The following is a 16,864-nucleotide window of genomic DNA, read 5'->3' as shown; positions in this document are numbered from 1 at the left end:
TTTATTTAAAAATGAGCTGCCACTTCAACTATTAAACCAAGAAACAAATGATGATGGTTTTTTTGTTTTTTTTTTTTTGTTGATGGCATAAACATTTTACTTTAAAAGTGAGAGTTTACATTTCCAGTATTCAGACAGGAGATGTTAAAGGGCCGTTAAAACCAAAATGTTTTTATTATTCAGAAAATACAATTGTAAACAAGTTTCTAATTTACTTTGATCAAATTAGCTTTGTTCTCATGTTCTTTGAAGAGATACCTAGGTAAGTAGCGTGCACATGATCAATAGTGCTGCTATCTAGTGCCCTTGCTAATGTATAATATTGTAAAACTACCATATAGTGCTGCACACATCCTGGCTTTTTAACAAAGGATAAAACAAACTGTTCGCCCAGAAACTGGAAAGTTGTATGTTTTGTCTGAATTATGAAAGAAAGATTGTCCCTCTTTTAAAAGGTTCATTATAGTTCAAAACATAAATGCTGTTCTTATTTTGAGAAGGGTAAAAGACTGGTGATGGAATTAAGAGCAAAATCTAGCTGCCTTTCATGGTGTGTCCTGCACAGAAACTGCAGTTATGTCTGACTGCTTTGAAAGGGTTAAACACATGATTTGCAAAGGGAAACGGGTGGTAAAATAGAATAAACTGGGCATTGTAGTTTTGTAAAGTTGTGATGAATTCTGAATTCAAGATGAACAGAAGATGGCGCTACAGAGACATGGAGATCAAGCTATAAACAACATGGATGTCATAAGGTTGGTTAACAACCGCAGGAAACTCACATTTTGAAGAAAACAATCCTTGATTTTGCAAATTCAAAATGAAATTCTTTGCCTGACAATCAAAAATGGCCCTTTTTCAGTGTATGTATATAATGCTGTGATTTCTGCTAAAGGTGCTGTTAGGTAGTACCGACTAGAGGGATTGCCAAATGTTTGCAGTTGCCACCACTGGAGATTTTTTTTTTTGCATGCAAAAAGGCCAATGCTTGGTCACTATTGCATAATCCTATGTTTAGACTGTACATTGGAGCTTTTTAAACCTGTTATGACCATTATTAGAAATCATAGGAGCAAAGAATTGGATGGAATGAACTTTTTGTTAGCACACTTAATACAAAGTGTAGCACAGAGGCTCTGAAGCCTAACGATATTCCTGCCCATGTTGTCACATGACAAATCTGTACATACTGTGATACACAAGGTCTAGAACAGTATTAGAAAGGCCACATCATTGTAATGCTTCCTCTTGTATTCCATGTGGCTCAGCTGTGCTCAGGAATAAATATTCAGAAGCCTTTTTAAAACAGAAGTTATCGTCAGTTTTTGACAAGCCAATGATATCATCTTATGCAAGTTGTGGACAAAAGCTATATCTAGGCTTTCCCCCTAGATATAGATCATGTGGAATGTTGGCACATATTACCTGAGGTGACGCAATATAGAATTATGATGGTGAGTGGGGCGTGTATTATATTGACTATTTTTGAAGGTACAAGAGAATACATTGGCACTCTAGACTAGACTCTGGGAAGAAGCAGTGCTAGATTTAACTTTTAATAATGGGGTGGGGGGGGGAGTGGAATATTTAAGTTCTTCCTGTTCATATGACTGTAAAATACCAATTTTGTTCATGTAATTGGCAAGAGTCCATGAGCTAGTGACGTATGGGATATACAATCGTACCAGGAGGGGCAAAGTTTCCCAAACCTCAAAATGCATATAAATACACCCCTCACCACACCCACAATTCAGTTTTACAAACTTTGCCTACTATGGAGGTGGTGAAGTAAGTTTGTGCTAAGATTTCTACGTTGATATGCGCTTAGCTTTTTTGAATCCACTTTCTTAGAGTACGGTGAATGTCAGAGGGATGTGAAGGGAGTATCACCTATTGATTGCAATGGTTTTCCTCACGGGGATCTGTTTCATAGGTTCTCTGTTATCGGTCGTAGAGATTCATCTCCTACCTCCCTTTTCAGATCAACGCTATACTCTCATATTCCATTACCTCTACTGATAACTGTTTTCAGTACTGGTTTGGCTATCTGCTATATGTGGATGGGTGTCTTCAGGTTAGTATGTTTTCATTACTTAAGACACTCTCAGCTATGTTTTGGCACTTTATGTATTTATATAAAGTTCTAAATATATGTATTGTACTTATATTTGCCATGATTCAGGTTTCAGTATATTTCCTTTTGCAGACTGTCAGTTTCATATCTGGGAAATGCATTTTTTTAAAAACATTTTTATGGGTAATTTATTTCTTACCTGGGGTGTAGTCTTTTTTTCAATTGACGGTCATTTTTTAAATTTGCAGGCAGAATTAGGCTCGCGAGGGCGCAAAATGCTAGTTTATTGCGTCATTCTCTGATGCAAATTCGTAGTTTCCGGCGTCTTAGTTGACGCCGGAACCTTTCACAAGGTTGTGTCTGACGCGAGAGTCGTTTCCGGCGCCAACAAATATTTTCTTTTACAAGATACGATGACTCAACAGATTTCATCCTTGTGGGATATCACCTCCTGGTCAGCAGGAGGAGGCAAAGAACTGCATATATAGCTCCTCCCTTCCCTCCCACCCCAGTCATTCTCTTTGCCTGCGTTAGAGATAGGAAGAGGTAAAGTGAGGTGTTAGTTTTTATTCTTCAATCAAGGTTTTTTTTTTTTTTTTTTTTTTTTTTAATGGTGCAGAAGTTTACTATTTTTTACTATAGAGCAGCCTCTGGAGTGATAGCCTTTCAGGCTGTGGGAACTGGTGGAGTTTTAGCTTCACTGTGCCTCCCATACTTGTGCTGCTTTTCAGTGTGTGGTCTTAGAGAATGTTAACTAAGACCCTTCTGCCTTCACAGGACCTCAGGAGGAAGAGTGGACCTCTTGACACTGAGAATATCATGCTGTTCCTCAGCATGGTGGTAAGTGCAGTCTTTACTCTGGGGCTCTGCAGCATATCTCAGATTCAACTGTACTCTGCCTTTGATATTGAACAGTATGTGGGTTCTTATTAGCTAATGAGAGGGAGAACCGACATACTGCTTAACATCCAGACACTCTGGCATTTAGTTTTTAGCCTAGAAGCGCTGGGACATTTATGTGGGTATGGACTTGCCTCTATTAATTTTATTCGGGTTTTGAGATGGCTGACGCTGGGAGTAGTGCTGGAGTGATGAGTGTTTTTACAAAAAAAAGACTCCGGTACATGGCGGTTCTTTACTTTATTTTCCCGGGGTTTGTGTAACATGTTTCTACGGGCTTAGCCACGCAGGTTTCTTTTCAACTGAGTTCCGATTATTGCTAGGGAATGGGAAAGACTGGGAATCCCGTTCTCCCCTTCCCCTATGTTTAAGAAAATTTACCCTATAGCTAACACCGTGTGAGATTCTTGGCAGACGATCCCTAAGGTGGAGGGAGCTATCTCTACCCTAGCTAAGCGTACAACTATCCCTATCGAGGACAGTTGTGCTTTCAAAGACCCCATGGATAAGACGTTGGAGGGTCTTCTCAAACTTTATGTTCATCAAGGGTTTCTATTGCAACCGACGGCCTGCATAGTAACAGTCACAACTGCGGCTGACTTTTGGTTTGATGCTCTAGAAGAGTCTTAAGACTGAGACTTCTTTAGAGGAAATACAAGATAGAATTAAGGCCCTTAAGCTAGCTAATTCTTTTATTACGGATGCCTCCTTTCAGATCACCAAATTGGCAGCTAAGAATTCAGGAATTCTCCATCTTAGCACGAAGAGCCTTATGGATAAAATCTTGGTCTGCGGATGTGTCCTCCAAATCCAAGCTCTTGGCTATTCCTTTCAAGGGAAAGACCCTGTTCAGGCCTGACCTGAAGGAGATACTTTCTGACATTACAGGAGGTAAGGGACACCTCCTCCCTCAAGATAAATCATCTAAGCAAAGGGGACGCCAGAGTAATTTTCGTTACTTTTCGAAATTTCAAGGGACTCCCCTCCATCTTTCGCTAAACAGGAAGGGAATTTTTATCAAGCCAAGTCCACCTTGAGACCCAACCTGTCTTGGAACAAGGGTAAACAACCCAAGAAGCCTGCTGCTGCTCCCAAGACAGCATGAAGGGGCGGCCCCCGATCCGGGACCGGATCTAGTAGGGGGCAGACTTTCTCTCTTTGTCCAAGCTTGGATGAGAGATGTTCAGGATCCCTGGACACTAGAAATTGTGTCTCAAGGGTATCAGTTGGAGTTCAAAAATTCCTTCCCAAGGGGAAGGTTTCTTCTTCCACGATTTGTCTGTAGACCAGATAAAGAGAGGTGTTCTTACGTTGTGTAAAAGACCTCTCCACTATGGGAGAAATTTGTCCTGTTCCAATACTGGAACAGGGGAAGGGGTTTTACTCGAATCTTTTTGTGGTTCCCAAAAAAAGAGGGAACGTTCCGACCCATTTTAGATCTCAAAAGTCTAAACAAGTTTCTCAGAGTTCCATCCTTCAAGATGGAGAATATTCTGACAATTCTTCAATTGATCCAGGAGGGTCAATATGACTACCGTGGCCTTATATCTATGGCCTTATATATCTATCTTTTATATCTATATATGACTTCTGTGGATGCATATCTTCATATTGTTATCCAGAGATCATCACAAGTTCCTGAGGTTTGCCTTTCTGGATGAACATTTTCAGTTTATGGCCCTTCCTTTCATGCTGGCCACGGCACCCAGAATCTTCACAAAGGTTCTAGGGTCTCTGCTGGCAGTTCTCAGGCTGTGGGTCATTGCAGTGGCACCTTATCTGGACGATATTCTGACTCTGGCATTTTTTTTTTTTCTTCAGCTGACAGTCTCATACCGACATTGTTCTATCCTTTCTAAGGACTCACGGGTGGAAGGTAAATCTAGAAAAGAGTTCACTAATTCCACAGACAAGGGTTCCTTTTCTGGGAACGCTAATAGACTCTATCCATGAAAATCTTTTGAACGGAAGTCAGAAAGATAAAGATTCTGAACACATGCCAATCCCTTCAGTCCAATCCTCGGCCATCAGTGGCTCAGTGCATGGAGGTAATTGGATTGATGGTGGCAGCAATGGATATCATTCCGTTTGCTCGTTTTCATCTCAGGCCTCTACAACTGAGCATGCTGAGACAGTGGAATGGAGATTATACAAATTTGGCTCCTCAAATAGATCTAGATCAGGAGACAAGGGACTCTCTTCTTTGGTAGTTGTCGTTGGATCATCTGTCCCAAGGGACGTGCTTCGGCAGACACTCATGGGTGATAGTAGCAACGGATGTCTGCCTGATAGGTTGGGGTGCAGTCTGGAATCCTTGAAGGTTCAGGGTATGTGGACTCTATCGGACTGTAGCTTACATCAATCATTAGGGAGGAACAAGGAGTTCCTTAGCAATGACAGAAGTAGCCAGGATAATTCAGTAGGTGGAGACTCACTCTTATCTGTCGGCATATCCCAGGAGTGGACAACTGGGAGGTGGATTTTTTTTGAGCAGACAGACGTTTCATCCGGGGGAATGGGAACTCCATATGGAGGTATTTGCCAGCCTGATTCTCAGATGGGGCAGGCCGGAGCTGGATCTTATGGCGTCTCGTCAGAATGCCAAGCTCCCGAGATACGGGTCCAGGTCCAGGGATCCTCAGGCTGAACTGATGCTTTGGCAGTGCCTTGGTCATTCAACCTAGCTTACGTGTTTCCTCCATTTGCTCTCCTTCCCCGGGTGATTGCTCGAGTAAAACAGGAGAGGGCTTTGGTGATTCTCATCGCTCCTGTGTGGCCTCGCAGGACTTGGTATGCTGATCTGGTGGACATGTTATCTCTGCCACTGTAGAAGCTTCCATTGAGGCAGGACCTTCTCGTTCAGGGACCCTTCCATCATTCGAATCTAGTTTCTCTGCAGCTGACTGCTTGGAGGTTGAACGCTTGATTTTAAGCCTGTTGCTAGAAAAAGTTTCCATAAGATATGGTGTAAATATCTTTTATTGGTGTGAATCCTAGGGCTACTCATGGAGTAGGGTTAGGATTCCCAGGATTTTAGCTTTTCTCCAAGGATTGGAGAAAGGGTTGTCGGCAAGTTCCTTTAAAGGGACAGATTTCTGCTTTGTCTATTTTGTTACACAAGCATCTGGCAGATGTTAAATTTTTTTTTTTTTTTTTTGTCAGGCTCTGACTAGAATCAGGCCTGTGTTTAGACCAATTGCTCCTCCTTGGAGTTTGAGTTTAGTTCTTAGAGTTCTTCAAGGGGTTCTGTTTGAACCTATGCATTCCATAGATATTAAGTTATTATCTTGGAAAGCTATTTTTGGTTGCTATTTCTTCTGCTCGTACAGTTTCTGAGCTTTCGACATTATCTGCATGGAAAATAAGATAAGAATCACATTGTAAAGTAGTGTTGCTTACCAAACCTGGGTTTCTTCCTAAGGTTTTTCCTAATAAAAATATTAATCAGGAATTTGTTGTTCCTTCCTTGTGTCCTAATCCTTCTAAGAAGGAGCGACTGTTGCATAATTTGGACGTGGTCCATGCCTTGAAGTTTTACTTACAGGCAACTAAGGTTTTTCGTCAATCTTCTGTTTGTCTTTTCTGGAAGCGTAGGGGTTAGAAAGCTACGGCTACCTCTTTTTGGCTGAAGAGTATCATCTGTCTTGCATATGAGACTGCTGGATAGCAACCTCCTGAACGAATTACGGCTCATTCCACTAGGGCTGTGGCTTCCTCATAGGCATTTAAACATGATGCTTCTGTGGAACGGATTTGCAAAGCTGCGACTTGGTCTTCTCTTCACACTTTTTCAAAATTTAATACTTTTGCCTTGTCTGAGGCTGTTTTTGGGAGGAAGGTTCTTCAAGCTGTGGTGCCTTCCGTTTAGGTTCCCTGTCTTGTCCCTCCCGTTTCATCCGTGTCCCATAGCTTTTGTATTGTATCCCACAAGTAAGGATGAAATCCGTGGACTCATCGTATCTTACAAAAGAAAAGGGAAATTTTATTCTTACCTGATAAATTTGTTTCTTTTACGTTGAGTCCACGGCCCTCCCTGTTTTTAGAGACAGGTTTTTTTTTTTGTTAGACTTCAGTCACCTCTGCTCCTTGGCTTTTCCCTTCTCTTCCTAACTTTGGTCGAATGACTGGAGTGGGAGGGAAGGGAGGAGCTATATATGCAGCTCTGCTGTGGAGCTCTTTGCCGCCTCCTGCTGACCAGGAGGCGATATCCCACAAGTAAGGATGAAATCCGTGGACGTATCATAAAAGAAATTTATCAGGTAAGAATATATTTCCTTTTTTCTGTTGTGCGTCATACTTGGCGCCAAATATTTATTTAAGACCCCATTTTTTTTTTTATTTTTTGCCTTCTGCTTTTTTTTTGTCAGAGGGCTATGCCGTTTGCATTTTTTCCTATTCCTGAAACTGCCATATAAGGAAATTGATAATTTTGCTTTGTGGTTGTTTGCAAGATGTCTCAATCTGATCCTGTCTCAGAAATTACTGTTGGAACCCAAAGCTAATTGCACTTGTTGTAAACTTGTGGAGGTTATACCTCCAGCTGTGGTTTGTAATAGTTGTCATGATATTCTTTTACATGCAGAGAATGTATCCATCAGTAGTAGTTCATAACCTGTTGCTGTTCCCTCAGCATCTAATGCACAAGATATACCTGTACATTTAAAGGAATTTATTTCTGATTCTATTCAGAAGGCTTTGTCTGCCATTCCGCCTTCTAATAAACGTAAAAGGTCTTTTAAAACTTCTAAGATTGATGAAATTTCAGATGACAAGCAACATACTGAATTATCCTTCTCTGAAGAGGATCTATCTGATTCAGAAGATCCTACCTCAGATATTGACACGGACAAATTTTTCTTCTTTATTTAAAATGGAGTATATTCGTTTGTTAAAAGTGTTGATTACATTTAATATCAAGAGGGCTAGTTTCCTCAATATCCAAACTAGTAAATGTTTAAATTCTGTTTATAAACCTCCTGTGGTTATTCCAGAGGTTTTTCCAGTTCCTGATGCTATTTCTGATATGATTTCTAAATAATGGAATAAGCCTGATACTACTTTTATTCCTCCTTTAAGGTTTAAAAAATTGTAACCTTTGCCAGAAGTTAGATTGGAGTTTTGGGAAATGATCCCCAAGGTTGATGGGGCTATGTCTACTCTTGCTAAACGTACTAATATTCCTACGGAAGATAGTATTCTTTTAAGGATCCTTTAGAGAGGAAGCTTGAATCTTATCTAAGGAAAGCTTATTTATATTCAGGTCATCTTCTTAGGCCTGCAATTTCTTTGGCTGATGTTGCAGCTGCTTCAACTTTTTGGTTGGAACAAGTATCGGATCATGATTTGTCTAGACTTGTTAAGTTGATTCAACATGCTAATTCCATTTGTGATGCCATTTTTGATATTCTCAAAATTGATGTTAAATCTGTCTTTAGCTATTTTAGCAAGAAGAGCTTTGTGGCTCAAATCTTGGAATGCTTCTAAGTCCAGATTGCTATCTTTCTTTCCAAGGTAATAAATTATTTGGTTCTCAGTTATATTCAATAATATCAACTGTTACTGGGGGGAAGGGAGTTTTTTTTTTTTGCCTCAGGATAAAGACCTAAGGGTAAGTCTAAAGCTTCATTCTGTCTTTGTTCCTTTTGACAAAATAAGGAACAGAAACCTAATCCTTCCCCCAAGGAATCTGTTTCTAATTTTAAGCCTTCTTCAAATTGGAATAAATCCAAGCCATTTAAGAGATCAAAACCAGCCCCCAAGTCTGCATGAAGGTGCAGCCCTCATTCCAGGGGCAGATTAAAAATGTTCAAAGATGTTTTAATCAATTTGGCCCAAACATTGGATTCAGAGTATTGTCTACAGAATAGGATTCAGAGTAAGACTGCCTGTGAATGAATATATATATATATATATATATATATATATATATATATATATATATATATATACACTGTGTGCAGAATTATTAGGCAAATGAGTATTTTGACCACATCATCCTCTTTATGCATGTTGTCTTACTCCAAGCTGTATAGGCTCGAAAGCCTACTACCAATTAAGCATATTAGGTGATGTGCATCTCTGTAATGAGAAGGGGTGTGATCTAATGACATCAACACCCTATATCAGGTGTGCATAATTATTAGGCAACTTCCTTTCCTTTGGCAAAATGGGTCAAAAGAAGGACTTGACAGGCTCAGAAAAGTCAAAAATAGTGAGATATCTTGCAGAGGGATGCAGCACTCTTAAAATTGCAAAGCTTCTGAAGCGTGATCATCGAACAATCAAGCGTTTCATTCAAAATAGTCAACAGGGTCGCAAGAAGCGTGTGGAAAAACCAAGGCGCAAAATTACTGCCCATGAACTGAGAAAGGCCAAGCATGCATCTGCCAAGATGCCACTTGCCACCAGTTTGGCCATATTTCAGAGCTGCAACATCACTGGAGTGCCCAAAAGCACAAGGTGTGCAATACTCAGAGACATGGCCAAGGTAAGAAAGGCTGAAAACGACCACCACTGAACAAAACACACAAGCTGAAACGTCAAGACTGGGCCAAGAAATATCTCAAGACTGATTTTTCTAAGGTTTTATGGACTGATGCAATGAGAGTGAGTCTTGATGGGCCAGATGGATGGGCCCGTGGCTGGATTGGTAAAGCGCAGAGAGCTCCAGTCCGACTCAGACGCCAGCAAGGTGGAGGTGGAGTACTGGTTTGGGCTGGTATCATCAAAGATGAGCTTGTGGGGCCTTTTCGGGTTGAGGATGGAGTCAAGCTCAACTCCCAGTCCTACTGCCAGTTTCTGGAAGACACCTTCTTCAAGCAGTGGTACAGGAAGAAGTCTGCATCCTTCAAGAAAAACATGATTTTCATGCAGGACAATGCTCCATCACACGCGTCCAAGTACTCCACAGCGTGGCTGGCAAGAAAGGGTATAAAAGAAGAAAATCTAATGACATGGCCTCCTTGTTCACCTGATCTGAACCCCATTGAGAACCTGTGGTCCATCATCAAATGTGAGATTTACAAGGAGGGAAAACAGTACACCTCTCTGAACAGTGTCTGGGAGGCTGTGGTTGCTGCTGCACGCAATGTTGATGGTGAACAGATCAAAACACTGACAGAATCCATGGATGGCAGGCTTTTGAGTGTCCTTGCAAAGAAAGGTGGCTATATTGGTCACTAATTTGTTTTTGTTTTGTTTTTGAATGTCAGAAATGTATATTTGTGAATGTTGAGATGTTATATTGGTTTCACTGGAAAAAAGAAATAATTGAAATGGGTATATATTTGTTTTTTGTTAAGTTGCCTAATAATTATGCACAGTAATAGTCACCTGCACACACAGATATCCCCCTAAAATAGCTATAACTAAAAACAAACTAAAAACTACTTCCAAAACTATTCAGCTTTGATATTAATGAGATTTTTGGGTTCATTGAGAACATGGTTGATGTTCAATAATAAAATTAATCCTCAAAAATACAACTTGCCTAATAATTCTGCACTCCCTGTGTGTATATATATATATATATATATATATATATATATATATATATATATATATATATATATATATATATATATATATATATATATATATATATAAATAAATAAATAAATAAATAAATAAATAAATAAATAAATAAATAAATAAATAAATAAATAAATAAATAAATAAATAAATAAATAAATAAATAAATAAATAAATAAATAAATAAATTTTTTTTTCCCCTCACGCATTCCGGTAAAGGCTCAGGCTTTCCTGGAGCTATCAGGGGTAATAATGCCAGTTCAGTTTCAGGAACAGGGTCTGGGATTTTATTCAAATCTATTCATTGTCCCAAAGAGAAAATTCATTCAGACCAGTTCTGGATCTAAAGATTTTGAATCGATATGTAAGATTGCCAACTTTCAAAATGGTGACTAAGGACTATTCTGCCTTTTGTTCAGCAAGGGCATTATGTCCACAATAGACTTACAGGATGCATATCTTCATATTCCGATTCATCCGGATCACTATCAGTTCCTGAGATTCTCTTTTCTAGACAAGCATTACCAATTTGTTGCTCCTCCTTTTTATGCCTAGCGACAGCTCCAAGAATCATTTCAAAGGTTCTCTGTGCCCTACTTTCTGTAATCGGAGCGGGGTATTGTGGTATTTCCTTATTTGGACCATATCTTGGTACTTGCTTAGTCTTTACGTTCTGCAGAATCAACTAGTATTTCTTCGAAGACATGGTTGGAGGATCAATTTACCACAAAGTTCTTTGATTCCTCAGTCAAGGGTAACCTTTTTGGGTTTCCAGATATATTCAGTGTCCATGACTTTGTCTCTTACAGATGAGAAATTAAATTGGTTGCCGCGTGTCGGAACCTTCAGTCTCAGTCATTCCCTTCAGTAGCTATGTGCATGGAAGTTTTAGGTCTCATGACTACAGCATCGGACGCAATCCCCTTTGCTCGTTTTCACATGAGACCTCTCCAGCTTTGTATGCTGAATAAATGGTGCAGGGATTATACAAGGATATCACAATTAATATCCTTAAATCCCAATGTTCGACTATCTCTGACTTGGCGGTTAGATTACTTTCGTCCGTCCAACCTGGACTGTAATCACAACAGATGCGAGTCTTTCAGGTTGAGGAGCTGTTTGGGGATCTCTGACAGCACAAGGGGTTTGGAAATCTCAAGAGGCGAGATTACCAATCAATATTTTGGAACTCCGTGCGATTCTCAGGGCTCTCAGTTTTGGCCCCTATTGAAGAGACCCATTCATTTGTTTTCAGTCAGACAATATCACAACTGTGGCATATGTCACTCAGGGTGAGACTCAGTCCTCAAGCTATGAAACAAGTATCTCGGATACTTGTTTGGGCGGAATTCAGCTCCTGTTTTTTATTTCTGCGGTTCATATACCAGGTATAGAAAATTGGGAAGCGGATTGCCTCAGTCGTAAGACTTTACATCCGGGAGAATAGTCTCTCCACCAAGATGTGTTTTCTCAAATTGTTCAGATGTGAGGGCTTCCAGAAATAGATCTGATGGCATCTCATCTAAACAAAAAAAAAACTTCCCAGGTACCTGTCCAGGTCCAGGGATCCTCGGGCTGAAGCAGTGGATGCATTGACACTTCCTTATCAACCTGCTTATATTTTCCCGCCTCTAGTTCTTCTTTCAAGAGTGATTTCCATTATCATGGAGCAATCGTTTGTGCTTCTGGTGGCTCCAGCATGGTCTCACAGGTTTTGGTATGCGGATCTTGTTCGGATGTCCAGTTGCCAACCTTGGCCAGACCTATCTCAAGCTCAGTTTTTCCATCAGGATCTCAAATCCTTAAATTTGAAGGTATGGAGATTGATCGCTTAGTCATAGAGGTTTCTCTGACTCTGCGATTAATACTATGTTGCAGGCTCGTAAATCTGTTTCTAGAAAGATTTATTATCGAGTTTGGAAGACTTATATTTCATGGTGGTGTTCTCATAAATTCTCTTGGCATTCTTTTATAATTCCTAGAATTTTACAGTTTCTTCAGGATGGTTTGGATAAAGGTTTGTCTGCAAGTTCTTTGAAAGGACAAATCTCTGCTCTTTCTGTTTTATTCCAAAGAAATATTTCTAAACTTCCTGATATTCATTGTTTTGTGCAGGCTTTGGTTCGTATCAAGCCGGTCATTAGATCAATCTCTCCTCCTTGGAGTCTTAATTTAGTTTTGAAGGCTTTATAGGCTCCTCTGTTTGAGCCTATGCATTCTTTGGACATTAAACTACTTTCTTGGATAGTATTGTTCCTTTTGGCCATCTCTTCCGCTAGAAGAGTTTCTGAATTATCCGCTCTCTTGCGACTCTCCTTTTCTGATTTTTCATCAGGATAAGGCGGTTTTGCAGACTTCATTTAAATTCTTACCTAAGGTTGTGAATTCTAACAACATTAATAGAGAAATTGTTGTCCCTTCCTTGTCCTAATCCTAAGAATTCTTTGGAGAGATCCTTACATTCTTTGGATGTGGTAAGAGCTTTGAAATATTATGTTAAAGCTACTAAAGATTTCAGGAAGACTTCTAGTCTATCTTTTCTGGTTCTAGGAAAGGTCAGAAGGCTGCTGCTGTTTCCTTGGCTTCGTGGTTAAAGCTTTTGATTCTTCAAGCTTATTTGGAGTCGGGTCAAGCCCCGCCTCAGAATTACAGCTCATTCTGCTAGATCAGTCTCCACTTCGTGGGCTTTTAAGAATGAAGCTTCAGTTGATTATATTTGCAAAGCAGCAACTTGGTCTTCTTTGCATACATTTACTAAATTCTACCGTTTTGATGTATTTGCATCTTCAGAAGCAGTTTTTGGTAGAAAAGTTCTTCAGGTAGCTGCTTCAGTTAGATTCTTCTGCTTATGATTTACGTTTTTTTCTTCATTTATGAGAATAAATTTATATTTTGGGTTGTGGATTAATTTTTTTTTTTCAGCAAAAAATGGTGGTTTTTATCCCTCCCTCTCTAGTGACTCTTGCATGGAGTTCCACATCTTGGGTATTGCTATCCCATACTAGCTCATGGATTCTCTTGCCAATTACATGAAAGAAAACCTAATTTATGTAAGAACTTACCTGAAATTCCTTTCTTTCATATTGGCAAGAGTCCATGAGGTCCACTTTTTTTTTTTTTTTTTTTTTTGTATAAAGCAAAATACACTATACAATTATTTTAAAATTCCTTTGATGCTTTTTACTCCTTTATCGCCCCACTTCTTTGCTATTAGATAGTGGGTGTGGTGAGGGGTGTATTTATAGGCCTTTTGAGGTTTGTGAAACTTTGCCCCTCCTGGTAGGATTGTATATCCCATACGTCACTAGCTCATGGACTCTTGTCAATATGAAAGAAATGAATTTATCAGGTAAGTTTTTTTAAATGATGTGTTTTGGTAATTTTATTTTCAGTCAAGACGCAACAGTCCTTCACTATAAGCAGGGTCGGCTCCAGAACAAATGAAATGGGGGGGGGGGGGGGGGCATTTAAAAGCATGTATGAGTCAAAATAAGAGCAGACCTACTGTGGCAGTACAGGGGTTACATTTATCAGATCTCTGGCTGTGCAGGAGTTAGATTTGTTTATATTTCTGGAAGTGCAGAGGTTGCATGTCATATCTCAAGGAGTATAGGGGTTACATTTAAAAGATGTCTGGCAGTGCCGCAGCAGTTACATTTACCAGATTTATGGCCGTGCAGGGGTTAAATTTATCATATCTCAGGAATGTCTCCCACATATGACACAGCCAGTGGACACTGTTTGCATGTGTAGCTCTACCAATGACCCTACTAATGATCAAATAAGCTTTTATGTGACAATAAGTTTGAGTATCAAGCAGTACATTACTTGTACAGATATTAAATTTACCAGCGCACACACAGTATATACAATATGTGTGTATGTATATATGTGTATATATGTGTATATATATATATATATATATATATATATATATATATATATATATATATATATATATATATATATATACACAAATTGACAAATAGGAGATGTTTTGAAACATGTAAATAATAAACATAAGGCTATTTCACTCTGTCCCGCACCTATAATCTGACACACATTTTACACTGATCACTGCAGATAAAGCAGGCACAATGCACACTTATTTTGTGTGATCTGCAATGGGGAAACCAAGGAATTTCCAATTTGCTTCTTTATCTGTGGCTGCCAGGATATAAAGCACAATAGGGAAGGGATACTACTCTCTCACACACACATTGGTTATACGGCTGTGTTTTCACAAACTTACTTCTGCCTTCCCTCTCACTGACGGCTTCTCCCAGCACTTCCTGCAGAGGTCTGATGTCGTCCTACTGCTAGCCCACTTACTACGGAGCTGAAGTGAGAGGGGCAGTGCTAGTCCTAGGTTAACTGTGAAAGCACCAGCAGGGAAATGCAACTTTATTTGTTATCTGGTTGTAAATAGAAAAGAGTAGAGAGATTAGTCCGGGCCCTCCTAAGTGGCGGATCTCCAGGGTCCAGTGGCTGCAAATGGTTTGTGATGTTTGGGAACCTGGACGTTCCGTCACTAAGTAACAAAAGTTTGCATTTTGTGCTATAAAAATTTACTTCACTTATTGGTGTATATAATTTTAAAAAATTATGTTTAGTGTTCGCAAATAGTTATACAGCATGCATCAGTTACTGAATTAATAGACTCAATCCTACTAAAGAGATTACGTTAATTGCAAATGATTACTTGAGTTTTATATTGTCCTTATCTGTTATATCCATACAAACTTGTTATAGTGTGTGCAATCTATATCTGCATATAAAACTTGTATTGACAAGTCTATGAAAGCGATTTTCAGTTACTTATTTCTGAAAAGACAATGTATTAAACAAGGACCCCCTAGTAAGTAGTAGTTGCACACGGTTATTTTGAACCATTAATTCTGTGCTAAGTAGCAGATATATATATATTATTTTTTTTTTTTTTTTTCGCTGCATTATCTTCATTTCTTCTACAATATAAATCAATGTAAATATTTGCATAGGAAATTAGTACATCTAAGCAAGTATACCTGCTTGCTTTCCCCCAGAAATTCTTAATATGCAATGTTTCCAATGCACAAGAGAATTGTGGGTAAGATATGCAAATTAGTTCAATTTTAATGAATTTTGGTTTTTCCAATGCAGCAATCAGAAACCTTTCTCCTACCGATGAGTTTTAAAAAAAAACGAAACGGGCTTGTCTAGTGAGTGATTTCTGGTTTGCTGTCATATTCCTGTTTAAAAGGATCGCTGTGTTAAAACAGAATTTTTGAAGCAAAAAAACTGAGACTTTGCATATCTTACCCACAATTCTCTTGTGCATTGGAAACATTGCATATTAAGAATTTCTGGGGGAAAGCAAGCGGGGATACTTGCTTAGATGTACTAATTTCCTATGCAAATATTTACATTGATTTAATTTTGAGACATGGAGGATTTTAATTTCAGTTTTTTATCTCCCCCCCCCCCCCCATAATTTTAATGAATTTTGGTTCTAATAGATATATAGATATCTCTATACCTCTATATCTCTTTTTTTTCTCTCTTTTTTTCTCTCTTTCTCTTTCTCTTTCTCTCTTTCTCTCTTTTTCTTTCTCTTTTTCTCTTTCTCTCTTTCTCTCTTTTTCTCTTTCTCTCTTTTTCTTTCTCTTTTTCTCTTTCTCTCTTTCTCTCTTTTTCTCTCTCTCTTTCTCTCTCTCTTTCTCTCTCTTTCTCTCTCTCTCTTTCTCTCTCTTTCTCTCTCTTTCTCTTTCTCATCAAGTAGGTTTCCCTATAAATTCCTCCTATTATAGAGAGTGTGGGGGGGGGGGGGGTAGGAATCTCAAGATTAGTCTTCTTATACAGGATGTTAGTGGAGGAGGGGAGACATGCTAAAATCAAACCTCAATTTCTCCCTCTAAATTTTCTGTTTTGAATATTATCTTGCTCTCAAGCTTTATATTTTTATTTTTTTATTTTTTTTTTACTGTAGGTCAGGGAGTTTAATGGTCGCCAGTATGTTATGGAGCCATCAATTACTGGAGATTTTGCACTAGTCAAAGCGTGGAAAGCAGATCGTGCTGGTAATGTTATATTCAGGTGAGACCTAAATTAAAATCCACAAACCTAATTGTAATTCTCACTTATTAACATTTAAATTACTTTAAAGAGAAGTTTGATATTTTTATTAAGAAGTCAGTCCTACCCTAAACCAGAAAGGATGGCAAGCAGAATAAAATGTTCCTGACTTTATGCTGAAGGGTGTGACTTGGACAAAGCATCCCCACATACTGCACCATATTTTAAAGGGGTAGGAAAGTTAACATTGCATGCTTTCAATCAAGCAAGTTTAAGACTTCAACTAGGGATACCAAGAGAACGAAG

General features: G+C 38.9%; 1 protein-coding gene across 1 annotated transcript in view; it reads left to right on the top strand.

Annotated features, from left to right (window-relative positions):
• Positions 1 to 16,599, top strand: part of LOC128648519 (succinyl-CoA:3-ketoacid coenzyme A transferase 1, mitochondrial-like) — a 67,342-nt gene extending 50,743 nt beyond the window's left edge. The window contains exon 6 of the mRNA XM_053701239.1: positions 16,473 to 16,599. Coding sequence (XP_053557214.1) covers positions 16,473 to 16,583 — 111 coding nt within the window. The 3' untranslated portion in view covers positions 16,584 to 16,599. The remainder of the gene's footprint in view (positions 1 to 16,472) is intronic.
• Positions 16,600 to 16,864: the final 265 nt, after the last annotated feature.

This window comes from Bombina bombina, chromosome 2 (assembly GCF_027579735.1).
Source record: "Bombina bombina isolate aBomBom1 chromosome 2, aBomBom1.pri, whole genome shotgun sequence".
NCBI lineage: Eukaryota > Metazoa > Chordata > Amphibia > Anura > Bombinatoridae > Bombina > Bombina bombina.
This window is presented reverse-complemented; position numbering and strand designations above follow the sequence as displayed.